The 25375-nt window shown below is 33.1% G+C and overlaps 1 protein-coding gene across 1 annotated transcript in view; it reads left to right on the plus strand.

Annotated features, from left to right (window-relative positions):
- LOC145277868 (uncharacterized) overlaps window positions 1-25375 on the plus strand; it is a 198825-nt gene that overhangs the window by 70949 nt on the left and 102501 nt on the right. Inside the window, exon 3 of the mRNA XM_080129825.1 lies at window positions 22473-24215. Coding sequence (XP_079985951.1) covers window positions 22478-24215 — 1738 coding nt within the window. The 5' untranslated portion in view covers window positions 22473-22477. The remainder of the gene's footprint in view (window positions 1-22472; window positions 24216-25375) is intronic.

Below are 25375 nucleotides of genomic sequence, written 5' to 3' on the forward strand. Positions count from 1 at the left end.
AAAGAGCGGTTGCAAGTTGCTGTTACAACTAAGGTGTGCAGTATCTTTCCACTCTCAAAAAAATCCTTTAATTATAGGTTTTCGAAGGTGCGGATAACACAAAATAACGTTTAAAATTCCGGGAAACTAGAAGTTTCTAAGATATAAAGAAATTATAGTTTCAAAAAGTGGGGGATCACTTTTCTATATTAATTTAACGTAAAATGAACACCCACTTTATAGCACTTGAAGGGGAGGGGGGCGTCTGTTATTGGGGGGTGTTATTTGGTAATTTGTGACCTGGTAGTTAAATTAATTTAGAAAAAGTGATCCCCCACTTTTTTAAACTAATTTCTTCATATCTTGGAAACTACTCGTTTCTTAACATTTTAAACGTTATTTTCGTTTTCAGCACCCTCGAAAACATATTAGTGGTCATTTTAAAGGATTTTTTGAGGGTGGCAAGATACTGCACCTTTACCAATAATAATAATAATCTCTCTTTTACTACAAAACCGAAAGAGGGTGGGGGTAGCTAATATGGGTGCACTCCCACCCTCAAGCGAAAAAACGATGAGAAACGTTTTTCTTTCAGTCTTCGCTTTCCAATGTTAATCATGTAAGTGCACTAGAAAGAAAACTAATAGTGCAGTCAAGTAATGTATGGATGCTCCGGTAAACACCGAACATGCACATTAAAATTATTTGGTCCAATTGTCTGGAATTATTGAATTTTTTTATTTTATTTTATTTCTTTTTTACTACATAACAAAAGTGTTTCATTCTCCAAAAAGTACATCTTAAAACTAGTTTAAGAACTAGAAAATGTTCTTGTTTAAAAAGAATAGAAAATTGTGAACGTGAGTTGGCGTTCTTTTTTAGCCTCTTTTTAAAACTTGTTTCTAAAGATAGCGACTATATTTCCCCGTTGACTTTCATTTCGACGTTTCACGTGTACGATGAAACTTGCTATAACTTACTGTTTTTACTGCTATATACATACATACACACACACATATATATATATATATATATATATATATATATATATATATATATATATATAAAATATATATTAAAACCTTTTTTTAAGTAAAAGGAACTCATTTCCTTCTCCAATAAGGTTCGGAAAATGAAATTCTAAATATTGATTAAATAATCTGTGTGTGTACGCGCGTGTTACAGGATGAGGAATACAAATAAAACAATGGAGATGCTTGTTTATTTGTAAAATGCCCCTCCCCCGTACGTGGTATTTACAGTTGACGCGTGCATCATTTACGGTCACACACAATTGCGTGGAAGGCATTTCTGGAGTGCGCCTTATATTGCAACGTAGTAGTAGTCCTCTTCATCCTCCTGCATTTGTGTTATTCGTTCGTGTAATGTTGTCCAAATGAATCTTTATGCGCCTTTTCTTACTCTAAATTCACATGCAATAATTGTCTTTATGTTACAACTGATGATTGAAGGAATAAAAAAACGAATATGAGGAAGATTTTATTTTTTTATTCTTAACAAAAAAAAAAACACAAAAAAACACAAAAACAATACCTGTTTTTAAATATATAAGTTTTCGTTAAAAAATAAAACTTTATTTAAAAACTATAACACCTCCCCGGCATTGCCTAGAAGACGTTTTTTAATTATACTAAAAATAAGATCTTGAAAGTTAGATTTAATTAATACGGTATTGTTTGGTCATAAACCATTTTTTAAATATAAAATTAATTTTGTTATTCGTATTATTTACATAACTTTATAATGTTGGTACTCTTGTAGTGCTTTTGGGATAGGATTTTAAAGTTAAACTCAATTTTTACGGTATCTTTTCTTTATTAAATTATATATATATATTTATTTTAAATTGTTTATGTATGTATTTTAAATTGTTTGTGTATGTATGTATATATATATATATATATATATATATATATATCTTTATTAAATTGTATATATAATAGATGAAAGTACAGAATAGTTAACAAAGCCACCTCTCTCCATATTAAGAATGGGTTTGTAAATAACGTCATTATTATAGCACAGTCCATAATTTGTAGAAATACTCTGGTGTTAATTTCTATTTGTAAAATGATTAGGTTCCAAAACACGAAAATTTAAAAACTAAAATGACCTTCTAATCGCATGTTTAAATGTTTCCAAATTCCTTTCTAATGACTGACTTATTTATGAAGAAATCGAAATGTATTGTGGTAGATTTAAGTTTGTTATTGAAGTTTTTTTTAATTTCTTATGCTATTGCCTGTTTGATAAACGATTAATAATGGTAAAAAAGTCACCTGGGAGGTGCACATAAACACAAGAAATGGTAACATAATTGTATTAATATAGGAAAAATATGGAGATTTAAATAACCATTTTTGTTGTTAACTTATATTCTTGTAACAAAAAAATAATGAATTTACAGAAATCGTATTTTCTACTGCTGAAATAAATATCTTTACAATAATGTCTAGGTTTTATTTATGTAACCGATCTAAAAATGATGCGATCAACCAAATCTGGGAAAGGATTTAGTGTGCCAGTGCGTTTTATGAACCGGAGGTCGGTGGTTCATATTACGAACTGGATTTCTTGTAAATGTCTGCTTGGGCTCGATTTCGATCGGCACTTGACGCAGCGCCGATCAAATGTTAACCCTTTATGACTTGAATAGATGATAAAAAAAATATTTATTAATTTTAGATGGTGGCATACTGAATGTAAGCAATGGACAGTTGCAATCTGGAGGTATCTGGCATCTACCCAGATACTGAACTAATACGTACAAGGTGTGTTTGAATCAATTCCCACTTTATTAATGTCGTTATATTTATTTATTTACGACTAAACGAATTAGTTCAACCAAGTCATAAACGCTAGAAAAAAAAAAAAAAACATCGGATACTAATTACAATTAAGAAAAAAAGAAACAGAAAATTAATAAATTAAGCATAACAACCTACATGAATCAACAGCCTTCATGAATAAATATTGTTTTATTTTGTGTGAATAAGTAGAAACATTTACTTTTTTCGCGTGATTAAAAACTAAGGTACTATTGCACCTTACGCACCGGTTATTTCGGTGGGGTGGAGGTAGGACTTGTTCCGGCGTCTGTAGTATGTTATATAACTGATTAAATTGTGGGCTCCATTGTTATAACTTACTAATATTAAAGAACTTTTTTTTCTTCCAATTTATCAAAAGTCGTCTGCTTTGCCCCGTATTAGCCGGTCCAGCCATACTAGACATTTATGAGAAAACCAGTTCATAAAATGCGCTAGTACCAGATTTAGAATTATTGATAAAATTATCAAGTGTGTGTGTGTGTGTGTGTGTGTGTGTGTGTGAACATGCATCAGTGGAACTTTGATACGTACGCATTTAACATTATTTACTATTAATTGATAATTTATTGAAAGCAAAATGTAATTGCATAAAGTGAAATTATATCCACCAGAATGCATTTCAGTTTCTTCATAAACAAATGAACCATTTTAATCTTTTGTAAATAAAGATTAAAACCAGATTACCTTTAAAATAGTCATAGTTTTATAAGAAATTTCAATTAATAATTTAATTGCCAAACAGTACTATTAGGTTGATGCAAAAATAATTTCGGTTTTTGACGTCCAACCTCACGTCAAAAACCGAAATTATTTTTGCACCAACCTAATATAAAATTAAATTTAACTTTCAGAATCCAATTTAAAATAAAAAATAATTTGATAAAAATAAATTGCATTGTTTAAAAATTAAAAAAGATATCACATGGAAAAAATTAAAATGAAAGTAAGAGAACTCCTGTTCGACGCCTGATAGTATTCAGTGAATTAGTTTAAATTGGCCACTTTACACTTTTACACGATTTTATTACTTGTTATTCGCTTTTCATCGTTAATAACGATGACATGTAAACATTTACCAGTATATCATATGTATTTGAAGCGACGCACACGGTGATGCAAATCTGTATTCTAGTATTGAACTGTGCCACATTTGATGTAGTTTACAATGTGTATGAAGTGAAGAAATTCCACTGTTGAAATATTATAACAAACATAATTAAATATTAATAACATCAAAATACTTTCAAATAAATAAATGTTATTTTTATCACAACTAAATTACCATCAAAATGTGTTAGTGTAATTTAAATCAGTAATATTTTTTTTGAAATACCATATATATCAGTAAGCAAAAGACCAAACAAGTATTTGCTTACCTATATTTTTAAACAAATCATAATTATTTCCTGTTGTAATTTAATTGCTCTATTTTCATTTTATATATATATATATATATATATATATATATATATATATATATATATATATATATATATAGTGCCTATTTAGAATTACACTTATTTAAAAAAATAAAAAAATCTTTATATCTTTATGGCATATGCACTCGTCACGGAACGAAGATGTTATATTCGAAAAATCACATACATGTAGTTTCTTTTTATCCTCACGTGTACGGACGTATATTTCTTTGTCTTTTTCAGCAGCTTATTATCAAATGGATTCTAATTTACCAGATTGTCAAAAAAAAAAAAAAAAATCAATATTTGTAAGGAGTGCTCAGTTTACTAATGCAACATTCTCTTAAATCTATCACACATTTTTTAATCACTCAGCGTTTTAAAGCCAAGTTTTGCGAATTTAGCCTTTTTAAGCTGTTTCAACTTTTTGGAGTTTAGCTTGAAATTTTCCTTTTCTAATTTGTATAAATATTTATGGTTATTTTCAAGTTTTGTCACCCGTCATTTTTGCCAGACAATTTTTTTTTTCTTTTTAAAGTAATCTTCAAGTTTCATCATCCGACATTTACAGTTTTAAATTAATAGAAAAACTCTTTGTTATACTTACGTGTGTGCACATTTTCTAATGCAATAAATCGATCCCCCATATTGGAACCATTCAAAGAGGACACACACACATCCCTCTTATATTAAAAGAATTTTCATTTATTAATCAATAATTAACAGTCAGTGTGCGCTAGAATACCAATTAAAGACTTCTTTTTAAAAAGTTGATTGTTAGAGGTATTCAGGTCTGTTTTGAAGGAATATAATACTTAAAATTGTTGCCAGCAAGTAGTTTTCATGATATTAATACTTTTATTGTCCAATTTCTTCCCTATTATTTTCGCTGGTCGCCATATTTGTTTTAAGATTTAAGAAAAAGAAAAGACAAATTTGTTCTGGCAAAGCCTTTGTGAATGTTGGATATAGAAAATGTTGTTATAGAAAACTAGCGGGGGTGCTCGGCATTGCTCGGGTGTTTGGAGGTGTAAAAAAAAAAAAGTGGTATTAGGCAGGCAGATTCGAACCTGTGATGCGAAGACGGAAAAGAAAGTGTGAGAAAAGTTAAGATCTTACCGCTACGCTAAGATGCGAAAGGAAGTGGAAAGTGTTCATATTTATTAATCAAAACATTGACTTGCTAAGTGAATGAGTTCACGTAGGCGCAGAAATGAACATTGGCTGAAGGCCAGTTCAACTTTCCGCTGTTTCATTTATTTGTTTTGCCATGATGTTGGGGAAACCAAACTCCCCCTTTTTCGGGGAACTCTCAAATAAATAGCAATTGTCTGATCTGAAGGGTTTTCCCAACATTGATCAAAGCTAATTGCTTTTCTGGAGGTCCCGTCCAAGAAGGCCGGCGAACGATGTTCGCTTCGATTAGTTTCACTTTATTTATACAAAAAACATGAACAAACATGCGAAAGGACAGAATAGAGGGAATTTTATAAAAGTCAATCAAAATAAATGTAGAGACGACGTCCGTTCACAAATTGTACATATTATAATCTAGGAAGTATAAGGAAAGTTCTAAAATATAGTAACGTGATCAAGAGCTCCCCCACCCCCAAGAAAAAAGCCTTTCTTGGACATACAAAAACGTGCGCACCACTTTTGCCTTATATATATATATATATATATATATATATAGATAGATAATCGGAAAGAATGATTTTTAGCGATTAATTATTTTTGGGAGCTATTGATGATCTCTTAATTCTGGAGATATTAAAAATAAAAGAAATAGTCAATTTGAGTTGTCCGCCCTTGTGAATTGTTCGCATCCTAAACAAATATGTCACTCAGTAGCTTTCTCATTCAGCTCGTCACAAACTTTGATTTTCTTTAATAAAAGAAAATGCTGCTTGATCAATATACCTGATATTTAGAAAATGGCATTTTCATTCCAAGATTTTTTTTGTATTTGTTTTTACATGCACACACACACACACACACATATATATATATACACACACACACACACACACACACATATATATATATATATATATATATATATATATAAGGCTTCCTTCAGTTTTGACAGACTATGGATACCCTTGGTCATGGTGCCTGTGCATGAAATTTTTGTGGCAAGAGTTGCGCACTCTCAACCACACCTCTCCTGAATCGACATTGTTGAATATCAGTGGCAAGTGGAGGTTCAGAACAAATGGAAACAATGCCGAGATAAGCGGAAAGCACATACAGCGCCTAGAATTATTAAATGGTCACCCATCTGGTACTAGCCAGGCTCAATATTGCTTAACTTCAGTGATCTGACGGGAACCGGTGTGTCAATGTGATTATGCTGTATAGGTCTGGTTTACTTGTCTGAGTGGACAACTGTTTAGTGTAAATGGATTAGTCACAAGGAGAAAGCCAGTGCTAAGCTGTTTCTGGAATACAACTTTCCTCGATCCTTTTCTGCCACAAGAATGAGAAGTTTCAGGGCAAAAAGACAAGACTAAAGGGTTTCTTGATATTTTGCAACTTGGATGCGAAGATAACGTGGCAGTTGGCAAATGCAAGTTTCCTCGTTTCACCATTATTCTCATTGATAGTCTTGGTGATGGATTTAGAGGTCTTAATCTTCTCTGGTTTGAGAGTGGGGGGTATTCTCCTTCAACTTAAATTTCAGTAATTACAGTATAGACTTGTGGTTGAGACTTCAAAATTGTGGCTGTAAATAAACCATAGAAGGTGGTTAAACAAGAGAACTTAATAAACTCTGAGGTGAAGATCGCAAAGGATGTCAGCAAGACTGCAAAGAAGGTTGATATGAAGGAAAAGAACGGTGATAAAGTTGAGCCACTGGTGACAAGGTAACCAAAGGCAAGAAGGGTGCAAAGAATGGCAAATCTGATAAGACCAAGAAAATTGAAGTGACATCCTCACAAACCCTTCTTGTTGGCTTCTACTTATTTAAGATGTTACTCAAAAACTTGTGTTTATAAGAGGTGTATCTACAAGCTGAAGAATACCTGACTCCCAAATCAGAGAAGATTAAAACCCCAAAATTCATCACCCAAAATTAGCAATGGTGAGAAAAGTGGTGAAACCAGGAAACTTTGCATTTGCTGAATGCAGCGTTATCTTCCCACCCAAGTTGCAAATTATAAAGAAACTCTTCAGTGTAAATGTTGTCTTTGTGCTTTTTTTTTTTTTTTTTTTTTTTTTTTTAACCCTGAAACTGTTCTCTTCCTTGTGGCAGGGAAGGATCAAGGAAACTTGTATTCTAGAAACAGCTTGGCACTGGCTTTCTCCTTGTGACCGGTCCATTTATACTGAACGGTTGTCACTCAGACAAGTAAACCAGATCTATACAATTGCCACTAAGACCTGACTGAAGATCAAACATGTTAAGATGCCATCATGAATAAATGATGGCTACTTTAGGAGGAAGTCACTAAAAAAAATCTGAGACATAGAGAGGGAGAACTCTTTAACATTGCTAAACAGGAATACATGTTGTTGAATGAAACGGATGTAGTAAAGACATTTTAAAAATTTATTCATGCATTTTTAACTCATGGAAGACAACTATTATATTCTTCAATTTAAAATGACTTATGCCCTTAGATTTTTTGTTTTTTCATTTTTATTCATTTAAAAAGATTTTATATTACTCGTCATCTCGGACTGTATATATTTTAATAAATTGGACTGAAATATGTTACATTGCTGATAACATGGTCTGATAACCAATAACATTGACTAGTAAAAAGCAAAGTCTGATTTGTCAACTTAAATGCTATTTGAATCTGACTTAAAATCCAAAACGATAACTTTATATATTAGATTGTTTTTTGTTAGACAAATTTAGTCTTAGTAATATTTCAAGAGCCTTATCAGTGGAGAGTTTAAATAAATTCATTCTGCTATAGTCATTCATATGTCGAGATGTATCTTATAAAATAGAATAACTCATTTTTTTTTTTTTTTAAATCTATTTCTCTCCAAGTTTGTTATTAGATATCCGGTTTATTATGCACAGTTTGCATTTCCTTGTTTAAGTTACATTTCTAAATTTTAAAAACAGCTTTTAAACATAGGAAGTAGAATTGTATGTTACAAGTTTATGATAGCAAAAACTAACACCAGTAAATGTGTGTGCAGTTGAATTTTCATTCAGTAAAAATACTTTATTCATTTGTTGATGTAATGTTATTAACTGGATGTATATTAGATATTTACTTTTTACATTAATATATTTTGATGTATCTATGAGTAGGATTGCATTCTTAGAATGCTTTGCATACTAATTCTGAGATTGAGTTCTTGTAACGAAAATACAGTTAACTATTTCTAAATAAACATTGGCCTCCTACATTCTTCTGACATTCTTTTGCTTGGTCAAATAAATGTATTTATCATTTGCACATCATGATTGTACATGCTAATTATGAAATATGCTGTTTATGGTGGAAAGAAGATTCAGTATTTTTGTGAATATATTGGCCTTATATAGTAGACCATTGTTTTGTTGTGTCAAATTGATGTATTTATGAATTGTGCAATATTATGCTTAAATAAAAACTACTACATTCTTAGAATACTCTGTATATTCATTCAGAAAAAAAGTTACTTATATAATGACAATAAAATTTACCTTTTTTGCATGCATATTTGCTTTAATACATTCTTTGTTAGGCCAGATATATTTATTTATGAATTTGAATTGTGTGATATTATGCTTGCCTGCAAGCAACTGCATTCTTAATAGAATACTCTGCATACAAATTAAGAAATAGGTTTCTTAGAAGAAAAATTATATCTGTGCAAACATCAGCCTTTTACAATAATACATTCTTTTCTTAGGTCAAATTTATATGTTCGTGTATTGCATGTTATTATGCTTGCTTGCTAGCTACTGCATTTTTACATGCTTTGTGTATTAATAAATAGGTTTCTTATGGAAATAAAATTCACTATATTTCTGCACAAATTGACTTTATACTTTAATCCATTCTGCTGTTAGATCAAATCAATGTATTTATGAATTGTATGTCATTTTGTTTGTATGCAAACAACTGCATTCTTATTAGAATATGCTGCCTGATAATTCAGAATTGGTTTTCTTATAATAAAGAGTTCAACTTTTTTCACACATATTGGCAATAATAGATTTTGAGTTAGATTGCACATCATTATGTTTGCATGCAAGAAATTGCATTTTAATTTGATAATGGTTTCATTATAATGAAAATAAAATTTGGTATATTTTCCCACAAATTGGCCTTATGCAATAATGCATTCGTTTGTTAGATCAAATTTATGAATTGCATGTCCTTATGCTTGCATGCAAGCAACTGCATTGTTAGTAGAATACGCTGCATACTAATTCAGAAATAGGTTTCTTATGATGAAAATGAATTCACTATTCTTACACAAATCAAGCTTATACAATAATACATTCTTTTGTTCGTCCAACTTAGATGCAAACTGCTGCATTCTAATTCAGATAGAGGTTATACTGTGCATACTAATTCAGATAAAGGTTTCTTATAATAACATTCACTATATTTCTGTACACACTTTATACAATAATGCATGTTTTTGTTGGGTCAAATTATGAATTGCACATCATTATACTAGCATGCAAGCAACTAAATTTTTAATTAATTTTTATCATGCATACTAATTCAGAAATGGTTTTATTATAATGAAAATAAATGTAATATATATTACCACACATATTTCCTTTTTTTTTATAAATTTATGAACTGCACATAATTATGCTTGCTTGCAAGGAATTGTATTCTTAGATGCATACTCTGCATACTCATTTGGATAACAGTTTCTCTTAATCTAAATAATATACACTATATTTCCACATGAATTGGCCTTAAAAAATGCATTCTTTTGTTAGGCTAAATTATATCTTTATGAATAGCACATTATTATGCTTGCATGTAAAATACTGCAGTCTAGGTATAGTGCTAATGACTCAGAAATAAAATATACTATTTTTATATGTGCATTGCTACAATCAATCCATTAATTTGCAACATCAAATTAATACATTAATACAAAATGATTCTGTGAAGCTTTGAATTTTACCATCTTTTCTACAAAAGTTCAACTGTCTGTGCATGTGCACAATGTTAAAAACTGTTTTTTATGTGTGTGTTACACAAAGAACGAGATAAATATAAATTTGAGATTATTTATGCATAAGATGTGCAACATTGCGTTTTCAACATTAACATTTATGTAGTTTCACTGGTATTGTAGGATTTTTGCAAAGTGCATACTAAACATTAGCATGCAAAATGTGTAGATAAATGTGCATATATATGCACCAAAATATTTTTAATTGAAAATTATAAAAATTTATCTTCCAGATTTTCTGAGAGATGCATTAAATATTTTGTGCATACATAAACATGATGCATGCATATTTCTGTTTAGGATATGCACGCATTTTATGCATTTATGGTTGCACGTTTATTTAATTGGACATGCGTTCATACTTTTTCTGCATAAGATTCCAAAGTGAAGAAGAGCAGGGACGAAGAAGATGGGAATGAAAGCTGAATGAATGGGAGAGACTAGTTCAGTCAGCATATATTTGTGCGCATGTTTATAAGAATAGATAAAGAACTTAATATGGCAGAATAGAATGTTAATATTAGGTATGGATGGTATGTTCGGAGTATATAATGGTTAAATTATCAATCTGAATAAATGAAATCTAGGATCAAAACACGTTTGCATTTTTGTTGCTGCTCATTATATTATAATTATTCAACTTTAAACTGTGTACTATTGAAATAAATACTGGATTTAAAAGTGTGTGTGTATATATGTATATATATATATATATATATATATATATATATATATATATATATATATATATATATATATATATATATATATATACATACACACACACTATTCTGTAAACATGCAAATGGATGTGTCGGCGTTATGGAAGCAATATATTGTCTGCTACCGCTGCTACTGTTTGTTGGTGATGTTATAATGAGAGAGAAAGAGGGGAGGGTTCTTGAATCATGAAATATGCCAAACTGGAACCAGACAACCGGCTTTGAAGCATTTTAAAGCTATATCCATAAACCAATTCATTTGCATATAAAATATATTCAGAAAGTAAAAAAATAAAGATATAAAAACAAATAAAAAAGAATAAGACCTATCTAGAGAAAGTGAGAGTGGGTGAGTGAATAAAATCCACTATTGTGATTGGTCTCTCACTACTACTACACTGTTTATACTGAACTCTGTTACTATGAGTCGTATTGCTACTGCTGCTACAAGACAAGCTACTATAGTAAAAAAAAAAAATGTTTTCTCTCTTAAGATCAAAATACTTTAGGAAAATCTTGTATTCTGTATTGCTATTATTATTAGTTATGTGTACATATATATGTGGTGGTCTACTAGTTATGTTGGTATTAATATTGTTAATACTACATATAAGGGAGACTGGCTCAGTTGATAAAGACGTTGGTTTTCATTTAAGTAGCAAAACATTTGCAACACTTTATTAATCATACAAAAGTTTCATTTTATAAATATAATAAACTTATCACTACCTGTGAATAAGACAATAAGATGCAATATATGATTTCTTTTAATTTTTTTTTTTTTTTTCATGGAGTTAAAGAAGTTGGATTTTTTATTTATTTATTTATTTATTTTTTTTTTTTTTGGTCATTAGTATTGAATATTTATATTGGAATGCAGTATCCATATCGACTTAAATGTTTTGGAAATCATGTCTGTGTACTTGTGTGACTCTTATTGTTCTTACATACTCCGTAATGCGTAATTAGTATTTCTATGCAATTTAATTGCACACAGAAATGAGTGCATTTATCTCCATGCATCATATATATATATATATATATATATATATATATATATATATATATAATGAGACAGACAGACAAGACTTTTTTGCTCTATCATAGCTATTGAGTGTGACAAAGCATTACACTATTTGGTACACATGTACTCTTATCAAGGTCATCATAATTTTCGTGCCAATTCTGCTATTATTACTACTACTATAGAGATGCTTAGTATAGAGATCTAGATATTACCACTACAACTACTATTACTACTTATGCAGCTACTACTACTACATTAACAATGTATACATTCATAGATTGTTCATTGCCTTGTGTTTCAGGAGTTTTTAATGCACTTATGAGGCATCACATCCTTCCTCTATAATAAAGAAAAGTGTGTGTGTGTGTGTGTGTGTGTGTCTTGTGTATGAAGTCCCCTCACCCACCCTTGCATAAGTGTCAGTAGTTTTGGTAACAAAATAAAACACAAATCTTTTCAGTTATTTTTCTTTTTTCTTCCTATAAAAACTAAAGCCACCCCCTCCCCTTACATGAGCTATTTGATAGCTTCAGTAACAAAAACCTCATACATAAATCTTTTCATTTCACTTGATGATTCTGTTACATACTGGTCTATTTTATTAGAAAACAATGTTAGTTTAGCTTCCTTTAAATATTTAATATTTAGTCCTGTGCGATATTTTCCTGAAATTGATCATATGTACAGGAAGGCAGGAGTTTTCACTTTTTATACTCATATCTACTATCACTACCATCTACATATATCGGAAAAATATTTCATATGACATATGCTTCTGTAGCAGTGTTATTAATAATTTTTTGTATTTAAATCTTGCAATTTTAAGTTAAACAAAACAAGATATTTCTACCTGTGTGTTCTTTGAGACAAATTTTTATTGGATAATCCTAGTAATATTTTTTCTTTTTACCAGTATGAGAAATAACCAGAGTTCTCAATTAATTGTGCAAGAATATGTATATATTAAATTGTATATTAGTTTAATCTTCGAGGTTTTATAGAAACACTGGAAACTCAGCCTACAGAACTAAGGATAGCAAAATTTAATAGATTCTCGAGTCAATGTTTTGGTAACCAACGTATCAACTGGAGAATCAGTTACATCTGGTATCTTTATCCGTGCACGCTGAGTTTCCATGAATCCAAAGCTATTATTGTAAGATCAAACTAATGTATAGTGTCGATTTAAATATATAGGAGAGGGAGTAATAGTGAAAAACAAAATAAAAAATGTTAAACACAGGTAAAATAAAAGCAAAATGAGAGATTAACCAGTTTTATTATGATCTACAAACATCTACATAAAAAAGTGAATATTTGAAATTTCAAAAAAATAAAAATAACAAAATAGGAAAAGACAAGTGAAACAGGATTTGTGGCTTGTTTGCATTTAAAAATAAGGAATACATGTAAAAATAGTTTAATTGGCAAAAAGAGCACCAATAATAGTTATAAAATATAAGCAATAGTTAGCCAAGTTAGTGTTGATCGTGCACTGGGAGTTATATTACATTGAGTGTGAATTTTGCAAGATGTTTAGTGAAGGAGTAAGAGCTAAGCCTGAAGTTAGATGGTGATGAGAGCACTTTTAATGGAAGCATGGGAGTTTAAAGCAGATGCCATTTTTAAGATCAAAATTGTGGTTAAAAATATTTCTTTGCATTAGTGGCGTTACTGGGTTTTGAGGCTCATAAATATCCGATTTTATATTTCTGGCTGTTTCGCTGGACAAGATACACCTTTTATTTCATACATAAATGCTGACTTTCGAGGAAGTGTTTAAAGCATTGCATTGCACGTCTCTTTTCCTATTTTGTAATTTCTATTTTTTCAGATTTTCATTTTTTCTAAATATTTTTGATGGAACGGATCAAGCTTTTGTTTTGTTATTTTTCCTATGTTTTGTTTTCACTTCATTGTCCTTAAATATTTCATGAGATGTGTATTTTATCCTCATATTAATTATGACATCACACCGCCATCAATCATTAAGAGTGGATTATTCTTGTCATGTTTTGTGTATAAACCTTCAATAGTGCATTTACTATCGCCAATAAAAATAAAACATTTGAAACTTTTCCATTACATACAATTTAGATAATGTTAATAGTTACAAAAGCTATTAGCCTGAAATATTCATGTCACATATATGAATTACTTTTATTGTAGACAAATACTGTTTTTGCAATAACATACGATCATTCACTGATTAAAATAAAACTTTAATACAGCAGTACAACAATACCTGTTACATTCAGATACATGTTTGCTAATTGTAGGTTATAAGCAAAAAATAATAGAAAACCCCAACAGGTAAGATTCTTTTTAAACTTAACAGCTCAGTCAGTCTGTTGAGCATTAGACTGAAGAACAAAGAAGGTCACTGGTTCTATCATAGGTTCGGGCATCAGAATTGTTTTTTTTTGGGGGGGGGGGTCACCCGTCTTTTTTTTTTTTGTTTTTTATTATTCTCATACTTATTGATTTCAACAACGCAATAGCAAAAAATATAACTATTTTTTTTATATCATAAATGAAATAGTGTATCTAAATCTTTTTCATATTTACATCAATATTTTGATCACAAAATCCATCAATATCCATTTTGGCTTATTGAGGAAACAAGTCCAACATTTTAGTAAATACACATGGAGATGTTTTTGTGACTTAAACATTACCTCATTTTTACTATTAATCAATTATTTTCATATCTTACATTGTAATGAGGTAGATAAGATTAATTTTTTAGAGGAATCATGCAAATGATGATACAAGCATCAAATTTGCCACAATTATTCTCAATGGGATATTAATCAAATCTAACCGATTGGCCAATTGAAAATCCCAAATGGTGGCCAAAATGACCACTCAAAGTTGGATGTTCTCCTTAGAAACATTTGTAGTTGTTCGATTTACATGATTTAAGTGTGGGTTCCTGTTTTTCAACCCACTGATGCATATTTTTCTGCTTATAATATGGTTAAAGCACTCTAACACATAATTTCCGTTATGTACCAGTACTTTGCACTTTACAACATAGGGGTGTAGTGGTAGAGGTAACACCTTTATTTTAGCAGTCAGCCAGATCCATTAGATGGACTACTGACACTGGCCCTCACTGTTGATCCAACTCTCATTTATGGCTTCAAGAAGATAATAGTGCATGGCATCGGCCACATAAACTGCGTTGGCTCGCGGGTTAAACTAGATGAGAGACACAGAAAGTCTCTGTGTGTGATGGAGTATATCTACTTCAGAAACATTCACGTGCACATTGATCAAGGTCTTGAAGGAGTGATTGTCAGGCACTATCAAGGCGCATTGGTGACATCACTGCTGTGAAACTCAGCCTGGGGTTCGGTGTAGGACACTTATCATGGCATCATATTGCAACAACCTACTAGTATCCCAAATGTTGCAAAATGAACCCTAGATCAGTTAGGCAGCCGCACCTGAATAGACAGGATGTGCCAGCGTGGAAGAGCCAAATCAAAGATAATGGGGTTTTAGTTATCCAGATAGTATACAGATTGCATAGGACTTATGACACTGGATGAACGATTGGACTCGGGCGCAATGCAACAACCTAAATGCAGGAAAGTGCCTATTGCATGTATACATGCACAGAGTGGTAAAAGGATAAACCCTCAGCCTTAAGCGCTATCTTCATCATGGATGCCTCTATTAGAAGATCATGGAAAACAGATTGGAGGAAGTGTTGCCTATATCAGGAGGTTAGAAGATTTAAAATCCCCCTGGACCAATCCTACCAGCAGAGGTGAAGATGGATATATGAGCCTGGCAAGGAATATTTTTTTGTTTCAGTCAATGTATGCATTATCAATCAACCTAGACCCTGCAAGACTTGATGAAGGATCTGAAATAGAGGAAAACTTGAGAAAAAATAAGGAACAATACCATGAGAGTTGCAGACTTCTGTTTAACAACACAGTTACAGAGAGCTGAAAAAAGATCAGGCCATGTAAGTATTAGTGATGAGTGTGGGAGATGTAAGATCCCACGAAATGTCAAAGAAGCTAAAACACAATTTTTTTGTGAAACCAAAGGAGAGCTTAGAGAAGCAATGACAATGCAAGTGAATAGGAGAATAAATGAATGTGCTAAAACACTCAGTGATAGAAAACTTCTTGCCAAACTAAGTGCAAGAGATGTCATAGCACAAGAAGTGAAATATCACCCTGGATTTTTGGTGGCATTGTACAACTAAGAACGAGCATACCTAAAGGTGCAGGAGCAAGAAAAAGCACAGGAACACTTTAAGGAAGACTATCCAATTGCTTTCTCCGAACTAGTCATCTACATCTGTGAGATGAAAAATGCCAGTAATAGTAAACAACCGCCAATTTTCAAACTTGCTGATTTGACCAAGCTTTACAAACAGAGGTTGGAACAGCTTGGTGTTGACTCGCCTGATGTTCATCTTACTAGGCTCAAGGACCAGCTGCTTTTTTCATCTTCCTAAGCTGCAAGCAAATCAAGGACAAGATGTTCTGCTGGCTTTTGAAGCTGATCCTATCAGAAACATCCAATTATGGTGAAGCCATCCATCTAACAAAAGCTGCTGGGATAATAAGAAAGGATGGCAATGCTTCATCACAAATCGAACTTCAGCAGCAATTTTCATGACAAAGACTTAGGATACGTTGTACCACCATCACTGCTTCAGTTTGTATTCATGATCAAACATGGTGCAGGTATCAAGTCTCAACTCCAGTACAGAGCATCAAAATCAGACTTTGCTGTATCACAACTGCTACAGTACAACTGCTCCACCAAATACAAAGAAGGAACAGATATCTACAGGCCTTCTAAAGATAGGGAGCCACATTTTACAGTTTACATAGGCTTGTATGTGTTTAGCAAGATGAGGAAGAGACAAACCATTGAAATACTCCATGAGAATGGACTCAGTATATCATATGAACGAGTCTTAGAAATCTCAGCACACTTAGGAGAAGCAGTTGTTTCACAATACATGAAAGATGGAGTAATCTCTCCCCCAATCTTGAGGAATAATTTGTTCATAACTGGAGCAGTCGATAACATAGATCATAACCTAACTGCAACCACAGCTCACACATCTTCCCACGGGACAGAGCTAGAGGATGAAGCTGAAAGTCATTTCTATCATCCCATCAAGAAAACCCCTGTTTCATTCTTCAAACAAGTGCAGGATGAGGGAATTTTTAATGAGAAAGTTCTAAAAGATGACTCAGTTATTTTCATAACTTTTCATCTCATACCAGAACAGACAGTGTGACTTACAAGAATTCTTCAAACACGAGAATCAGTCACACCCTGCATCTCTTAGTAACAGTGGTAAGCTTCATACATGTCAGAAGTCACAGCTGGTTGAAATTCCTGAAGCACAAGTGAATGTTCCAGTCAGCAAACCAAAGGGCGACACGATCATCATCGATGGTTCAGCATTGCCTCACCTCCACGGACTTCAAAACCATTTGATGATTATGCTAAAGAAGGCAGCATCCCAAATGTGGAATCCTATTCTGCTAAATACAAGCAGGTGGACATAGTTTTTGATGTGTACAAAAAATCAAGTCTGAAATCCGAAATGAGATCATAAAAGAGGCAGGGAATCAGAAGAAAAGTGACAGAAAAAAGTAAGACACCAAGAAATTAGCAAAGCTTCCTTTGTCACCTTGGCAACAAGACTGAGCTGTTTCACTTCCTTGCAGATAAAATGTGTGAAGCAGAGACAACAAGCACATTCATTGTCACAAAAAGAAAAGAGGTCATTAACAATACAGTGAAGTCGTTGGATGCTGTTTCCTCATGTTGCCATGAAGAAGCTAACAGCCAAATATTTGTTCATACCATGGATGCAAGAACTGATGGGAACAAGTCTATAATCATCAAGGCTAATGACACAGACGTGCTAGTCATAGCAATATCTGTACTGCCATCTCTCCAGGAACAAGGTTTTCAGGAAATGTGGGTATCCTTTGACCAAGGAACCCATATGTGATGGATCTCAATCCCTGAGGTAGTTTCTGCAAATGGCAAGGCGAAGAAATCTGCATGACAGACTTGGAATGTATTTGATGATATGATAGAAACCTTCATCAATCTCAGCTAGTATTCAACATTGATTCGTGATCTTGGCATGGAGAAGCTGAAGAGATATGTTGTTCTCATGTACAACAAATCAAGCGTAGCCACTGGTGTGGACGAAGCAAGAGAGCATACAACTCAATTCCACCAACACAGACAGCCCTCAGAGAATGTGCGAAGCATGCAGCCTACCAGGCTGGCATCATCTGGGGCCAGGCAACTATTTGTAATCCCAACATGAGCAGTCTTGCTGAATGGGGTTAGACACAGAGGAGAGGTATAGCAGATAATTTAAACAACACTACCACTGATTGCACCAAAGCTGTCTGGAACTGACTAAGTGTTCCTGTAAGATGGGTTGCAAAGGAAGATGCAAGTGCTCTCAGGCAGAGCTTCTCTGCACATCACTCTGCAGCTGCTTATGTGAACAGTAGCAGATGGAGGCCTAGCTGCATAGTATATATGCATAACTTAATGAAATTTACTAGCGACCATCACAGAAAATAGGTATCAGAGACATTTAACCATGTTATAAACAGGAAAATATGCATCAGCAGGTTGGAAAACATAGGAATCCACACTTAGATCATGTAAATCTGACAACTATAAGCATTTCTAAGAAAAACATCCAATTTCAGGTGGCCATTTGGCTGCTATCTTGAAAAATGGCCGCCACCTTGGATTTTGAAATGGTTAATCTGTAAGATTTGATTAGTATGACTTTGAGAACAATTGTGCTAAATTTGATGCTTGTATCATCATTTGCACGATTTTTCTGTTATCTGCCCCACTATGGCGAAAATAAACAATTCAGCATCTTTAATCTTTATTTGTTTATTTAAGTAAACAAACTTAGCTTGCTCATGATTTTCAAAAATTTTCAATGAATTTAGAAGCATTTTAATTGAACCTTTTTTTTTTTTTTTTTTTTTTTTAATAAAAACATTAAATTAAAAACTTTTGGTAGCATCAGCTATGAATAGCTAGTTTACATATATTTTTTTCATCCGAGTTTGGTATTTGAGGGCATAATTTGAGTATATCTTAACAAGTTACTGCAGTTTCACAGCATTACTGATCATCATTATAAATGCTAATAAATGGTATTTAGCTTAACATTTTAATGTATCGTATTATAAATGAAAATTAATTGTACATAGCGTTAGACAGTAATCGTAGGCAAGTCACTATCTCATTATTTTGTTAGATTTGGTATTTCTTCATGTTTTTGGCATTAACAATTTTTACAGAATACACATAAACTTCTATTTGTTACAATTATATGCATGTGTACACAAACCTTTATGGAACAGAGGATCAAAAAGTGCATCCTGCTATTGTTTTTTTTTTTGTTTGTTTTTTTTTTTAAGAATTAGAGTAGATTTTATTATCTGGGCTGTGAAGTAGTGGAAGCGATTCTATTTTTATTTATTTTTTTAAATACTAAATGAGTTTGCCACTCCACTCCTATTGCTACCTTGATTTCTGTAATGATAGAATTTGATAAGATAGAAAAAGACTGGCTAACATTTTTCTCTTTTGTTATTTTCTCTCCCTCAACCCTTTTTTTTCTGAAGAATGGGAGCTAAGTTTTAAAAGTAAACAGTTCAAAAATTAGTATATATATATATATATATTAATCCTTTGCTAAAAACGGTCTATTTATTTTATACAGCAAGCTTAAACTGACCTTGTGTCAAACTTTTGTTTAGGAGGTTAGCTAATACTCAAATAATGATGATAAAGAAAAGTTCTTTAAATTATAGAATACTTCATGTACAATGTAATATACCAGATGAAAAGTTTACAATATATGTATTAGCTGAAGCTTTCGTTTTCTATACATAAGTTCAAATGAATAAAAAAAATTTTTTTAATTTTATAAGATAGGGCATTACTCAGGTTTAACAGGAAACGAAGTTGTCTAGTGTGAGATTCAAATCCTGAAAGATGGAATTGTTTGAAATAAAGAAACAAAGAAACGTTCCATTTTTAATTTTAAAATAAAAGTTAAATACATATGATAATTGGACTAAAAAACAATCTCGACATTTTTATATTTATTTTTCTTACTGGTACTGCAAAGGTTTAGGTTATAAGTATATTGTTGGGTTTGCTAAAATATTAATCTGGAAAGGCAATGCTATAAATGTTGGAATATTTGTTTCTAATGTTATTTTTACATACTTTTAATTTTAAATAAGTTCTAGAAAGATTCAAGAACTTCTGACATCGATAAGAACATCAAATCAGAAGTCCTGATTCAAAAATTTGACTTGTACATCACTCATTTATGATGCTGATAGTATTCTAAATATCAAAGAGAATCCTAATACAATAAGAAATATTTATACATTTCAAATAGTGCATAAGTAAAATTAAGAAATATGTAAGGTGTATATATATGAAAAAAAATATATACTTACTCAAAATTGAATATGAAATTGGAAGAATTTTAACCCCTTATATTCAAACATTTCAAAGTAATAAACTTCTTGTCAGAGGGGAAACATTTTTTGAATTAATAAAGCCTACAAGGGGCGTGCAATAAGTAATGCCCCTGACCCACTTCCCATAGCAGTAGAGCAACAAAACTTGGCACAGTTATTAGTCTTTCTCTACATAGGAACCACCCAGTGTTATGCATTTCTCCCATCGTTTGATGCAGCGCTGGAGACCATTTTTGTATACCACCCCAGGTTGGTCCTCCAACCACAACGTGACTTCAGAAATAAAGGCTGTATCATCTAGGAAACGCTTTCGTTTCAAAAACAACTTCATGGCTGGGAAGAGGTGACAGTCAGAGGGTGCAATGTCAGGAGAGTAGGGAGGATGGGGAGGATTTCATAACCACACGCCCATGCTTCTGATCTGGCGACATGCGAGTTGTGGACCGAAGCGTTGTCCTGCAGGAGGAGGGTACCTTTGCTGATCTTCCCCGACTCTTGATTTTGATAGCTTCCCTTAATTTCCTCAAAAGTGAAGCATAATAGGCTCCTGTAATTGTGGTACCCTTTGCCAGGAAATCTGTCATCATTATTCCGTCTTCGTCCCAGAAGGCTGAGCATGACCTTGCCAGCAGAGGGCTGCACCCTTGCCTTCTTTGGAGGTGGTGGGTCCAAGTGCTTCCACTGCATTGACTGGGCTTTGGTTTCTGGGTCATAAGTGATAGATCCAGGTTTCATCCTGTGTAATCAGCCTTTTGAAAAATTTTGACTCCTCTTCTTGGCACATGTCCAAATTCATCCTTGATCACTCGACGCATTCTCGCTTCTGGAATGGTGTGAGCAACCTGGGAATCCATCTTGCAGATACCTTTTGCATATGCAAATGGTCATGAATGATAGTTTCCACAGACCCTGTACTAATCTTGACATCTTGGGCTAAATGGCGTCCTCAACTTGACGGACAGATGCCTCATCAATGGCAGAAGTGGGGCGACCAGGCCTGGGAGCTGTTTCCACAGACTTCCGGCCATGTTTGAATTCACGATACCAGCGTTTTACAAGGCCATATGATGGGGCATTATCACCATAAGTTTCTTTCATTTCATCAAAAGTCTCCTGTTGTGTGCGTCCTTTCAAATACAAAAACCGGATCACTGCTCGACATTCAATAGGCTCCATTTCACACCTGACTCAGTTCAAACACCTGTAAAACAGAAACCACAATTAGTTCAGAGCTGTAATTTGCCACATAACCCGTAGAGATATAAATCATTGCACATGCAAAATTTCAGCTAGATCAGACAACTGGAGGTGGGTCAGGGGCATTACTTATTGCACGCCCCTCGTATATAATGAGATAATGCATGTAAACGTGATAATGTGAAATGTGTATATCTAGTTCAAAATGATAATCTCTAACAGTTAAGAATTTGTTAGTTTTACTTACTAAACCAGACTCTTTTTGTTTTATAATGTTAAGTGTGTCTCGTTTTAATTTATATAGCTTTAATAATTCTTTTTATGTTGGCATCATAGATTTTGGTGTTAAGATATGTCTATATTGAAAAGTCACAAGTTCTTTTTAGGCTCACGTAATGTCAGAGATGCATGACAAGTTTACAGGAAAAGTGTTGTAATATAACCAACAAAATGATTTTTTTTTTTTTTTACTATTGTTTGAAATAGTTTTTTTTTGTTTTGTTTTTTTAAATATATATATTTATATATCCAAATAGTAATTCATTTTATCACTCACATTTTTCTTTTCTTTTCTTCAGACAATATGAACCGACGCAATGAAAGTAAATCTCGCCGCAGTCGTGTTTCACCCCCGATCCGGAATAAGTCTAGACGAAGAATTGGCGCCACAGATGAAAGCCAAGATTCTACAGAATTTAAGTTTTCAGATGACAATTCTGATGTGCCAAATAAGAGAATGTTGTCAAAATACCACAATGAAGGAATGGTGTCATCTTCGTCCCCTGCTAATCAAGGAAGTGTAACTGTCTCATCCCCAGACACAACCTACAACCTTATTTCTAGTAAAAATACAATAAAGATCAGCAATAACACAAAACTGATTAGATCCCCAAGGAAGCCTGGCTCAATGTCCCCTTCAGAGACAGAAGAGATGGTTTATAATGATAATTCTCTGTCGGGGCCTACTCCCAATGGGGGGCAGAGAACTGTGTTGCCAGTAGAAAATAAGAACAAAGTTATTGCAAAGCCCCCTAAAAAGAGAAAAGCTGCAGAACCTGAAGCCTGTAGCCCCCCTCCTGACCCCGTGATGATGCGGCCACCTCCAATTGATCTGACTGAATGGAATAATCAAAGAGTTCTAGCTTGGAAGGATAATGTCTTCAAACGTGGGGTCATCAAGATTATAGCAGAACGGCACGTCAGGGTGTTGATTGATGGTGAAACAGAGTTTAGTACGTACAGTGTGTTTGATGAGGACAGCAATAAAGTGATTAGTGACCACTGTCCGATGCAGAGTAGTGTCCAAATTGGGACAATAGTGTGTGTCCGGATCAGCTCTGAAGAGAATGTTTTTTACGAGGGAAAGGTCATCGAACGAAAGTCCAACCCTGTCTCATTCCATGTTTCTTTGCAGAACCACTATCACATAAACAGTTACAGTCAGGAGGTGTGGGTACCTCGAGCCAATATCCGACTGCTTCAGCCACCTTGGTGGGAAGACTTAAAGGAGCATGAAGAACAGCAGCAACAACAACAACAGCTGCAACAACAGCTGCAACAACAACAACAACAACAACAACAAAATTGCTTCTACTCAATACCTAATGCAACTAGTGTCCCTGTTGCACCTCCAGTGGTTGTGTCCCCGGCTCAAGTGTTACCTCCAGCACCGGCTGTAGCAGCTGTAGCTGTACCTCCCCTTACACAGACAGTACCCACTCTACCAAATGTACGATCTGGAAGTTTAATGTTGCCTTTCGAAAAACAGGCTAGTTTTGAGCGTCCAGATACGTCGGAAGATGAATTAAAAAATGAAAATGTCCATTTTGATTCTAGTGGCTTGAGCACACCAAGGTCCGAGAGTGCAACACCTGGTGCCAATTCTCAAAATGGTAAAGACCGTGCCAAGCAGTTGTGTAAAAAACGAGACAATGTGAGAAGCAGGGCTCAGTCTGGAGACAGTAGTAGGGCCAGCACACCTAGATCTCCAAATCCTGTCAGTAAATACAAAAAAGGGGATGTTGTTTCTAACGAAAAAAGTGGTGTGCGCAAAAAGTTTAATGGCAAGCAGTGGCGCCGCCTCTGTTCAAAAGATGGTTGCACTAAAGAATCCCAAAGACGAGGTTATTGTTCACGTCATCTTTCTCTTAAAGGAAAAAGTATACGTTCTTCTGCGTCTCTCCCTGGACATCGCAAAGGAGAAATCAAAGATGGTCAGATTGAATGGGAAGAAACGTCACGTGATAGCGAATACGATCACCAAGATAGGATTACAGGCAAACTAGATGAACGAGAAGCTGCTAATCTCCTTGTATCTCTGGGTAAGGCATCAAGTCAATCTTTTATTTGGCGGACATGTACGATACCTTTCTGATTCGATTAAGCAACATATTTTCAGCTTATTATAAATATGATTTGTACAATTTTAAGTAGGATGTTCAGCTTTCTATGTAACTTTAACATCAGGTGGTCCCCATACTTGATTTAACCAGCCCATTTGGTATAATGGTAAGTGTTTGCTCATGTGGCAAAAGACTAGGGTACAATCCTCAATCAAGTCATACTAAAGTCTTTAAAAAAATGATACTTGATGCCCCCTTGCTTAAACACTGCATATGATAGGGTGAGGATCAAGGGTAAGTGAAATAATCCTGGGAAAGGAGTTACATCCACCTCTATACTTTTGTATAATAGCTAATTAAAAAGTAGTCTTTGGATTGCCTAAATTGTTGTTGACTACTTCACTTTTTCTTTAAGCTAGACAAAATGTTTGGGAATTTTGAGCAGGGTAATGAGTTTACATTAAACTTACATAAAAAATTGAAATCCCCTATAAAAATTGTACAAATCTATTCATTATATATAATCTGAGAAATTGGTGTTTGAATCAATATATAACCTGATATTTTTCCTCCAAAAGAGAAAATTAAGTTTTTAGATGGTGTGCCGTACACATCTTGTGCATACCTGCTTCAGCTTATTTTTACAAATGACTATCATATGCTCCACATTATTTTTGTTTAAAAGGTTTTCTTTGAAGTTTATTCTTTTTATTTTTTCTTAAGAAAATATGAACTTCAGAAAGGAATCATTTTATGTTATACTTGCAAAAAAAAATTGAATGAGTCGATTTGAAAATAATTGGAAGAAAAACATTGGGGGTACGGATCCACATCTTATTTTAATGTTTTCACTGATAATATATGAATATCTTTTTAAAGCTATAAGATTCTTTTTATATATTAAATAAAGTAAAATTGAATACTTTCAAAGCGATTCCCTAACAAGTAAAAAAAAAAAATGTTTAATTCCCACAGCTATGAAAAATACATCTTTGTTAAAATAAAATTGCTATAAGAATGATATATCTATACATATAGAGAGAAGTTGGTTAGATTTTCAAAATCGAACCAAAATTCCAATCCATCAGACATATCTTTTTCACTCTAGCTAGCCTTTTTTTTTTTTTTAGTTTTCCCTA

Source organism: Euprymna scolopes, chromosome 6 (assembly GCF_053919585.1).
Source record: "Euprymna scolopes isolate OS-2025 chromosome 6, ASM5391958v1, whole genome shotgun sequence".
In the NCBI taxonomy this organism is placed as follows: Eukaryota; Metazoa; Mollusca; class Cephalopoda; order Sepiida; family Sepiolidae; genus Euprymna; species Euprymna scolopes.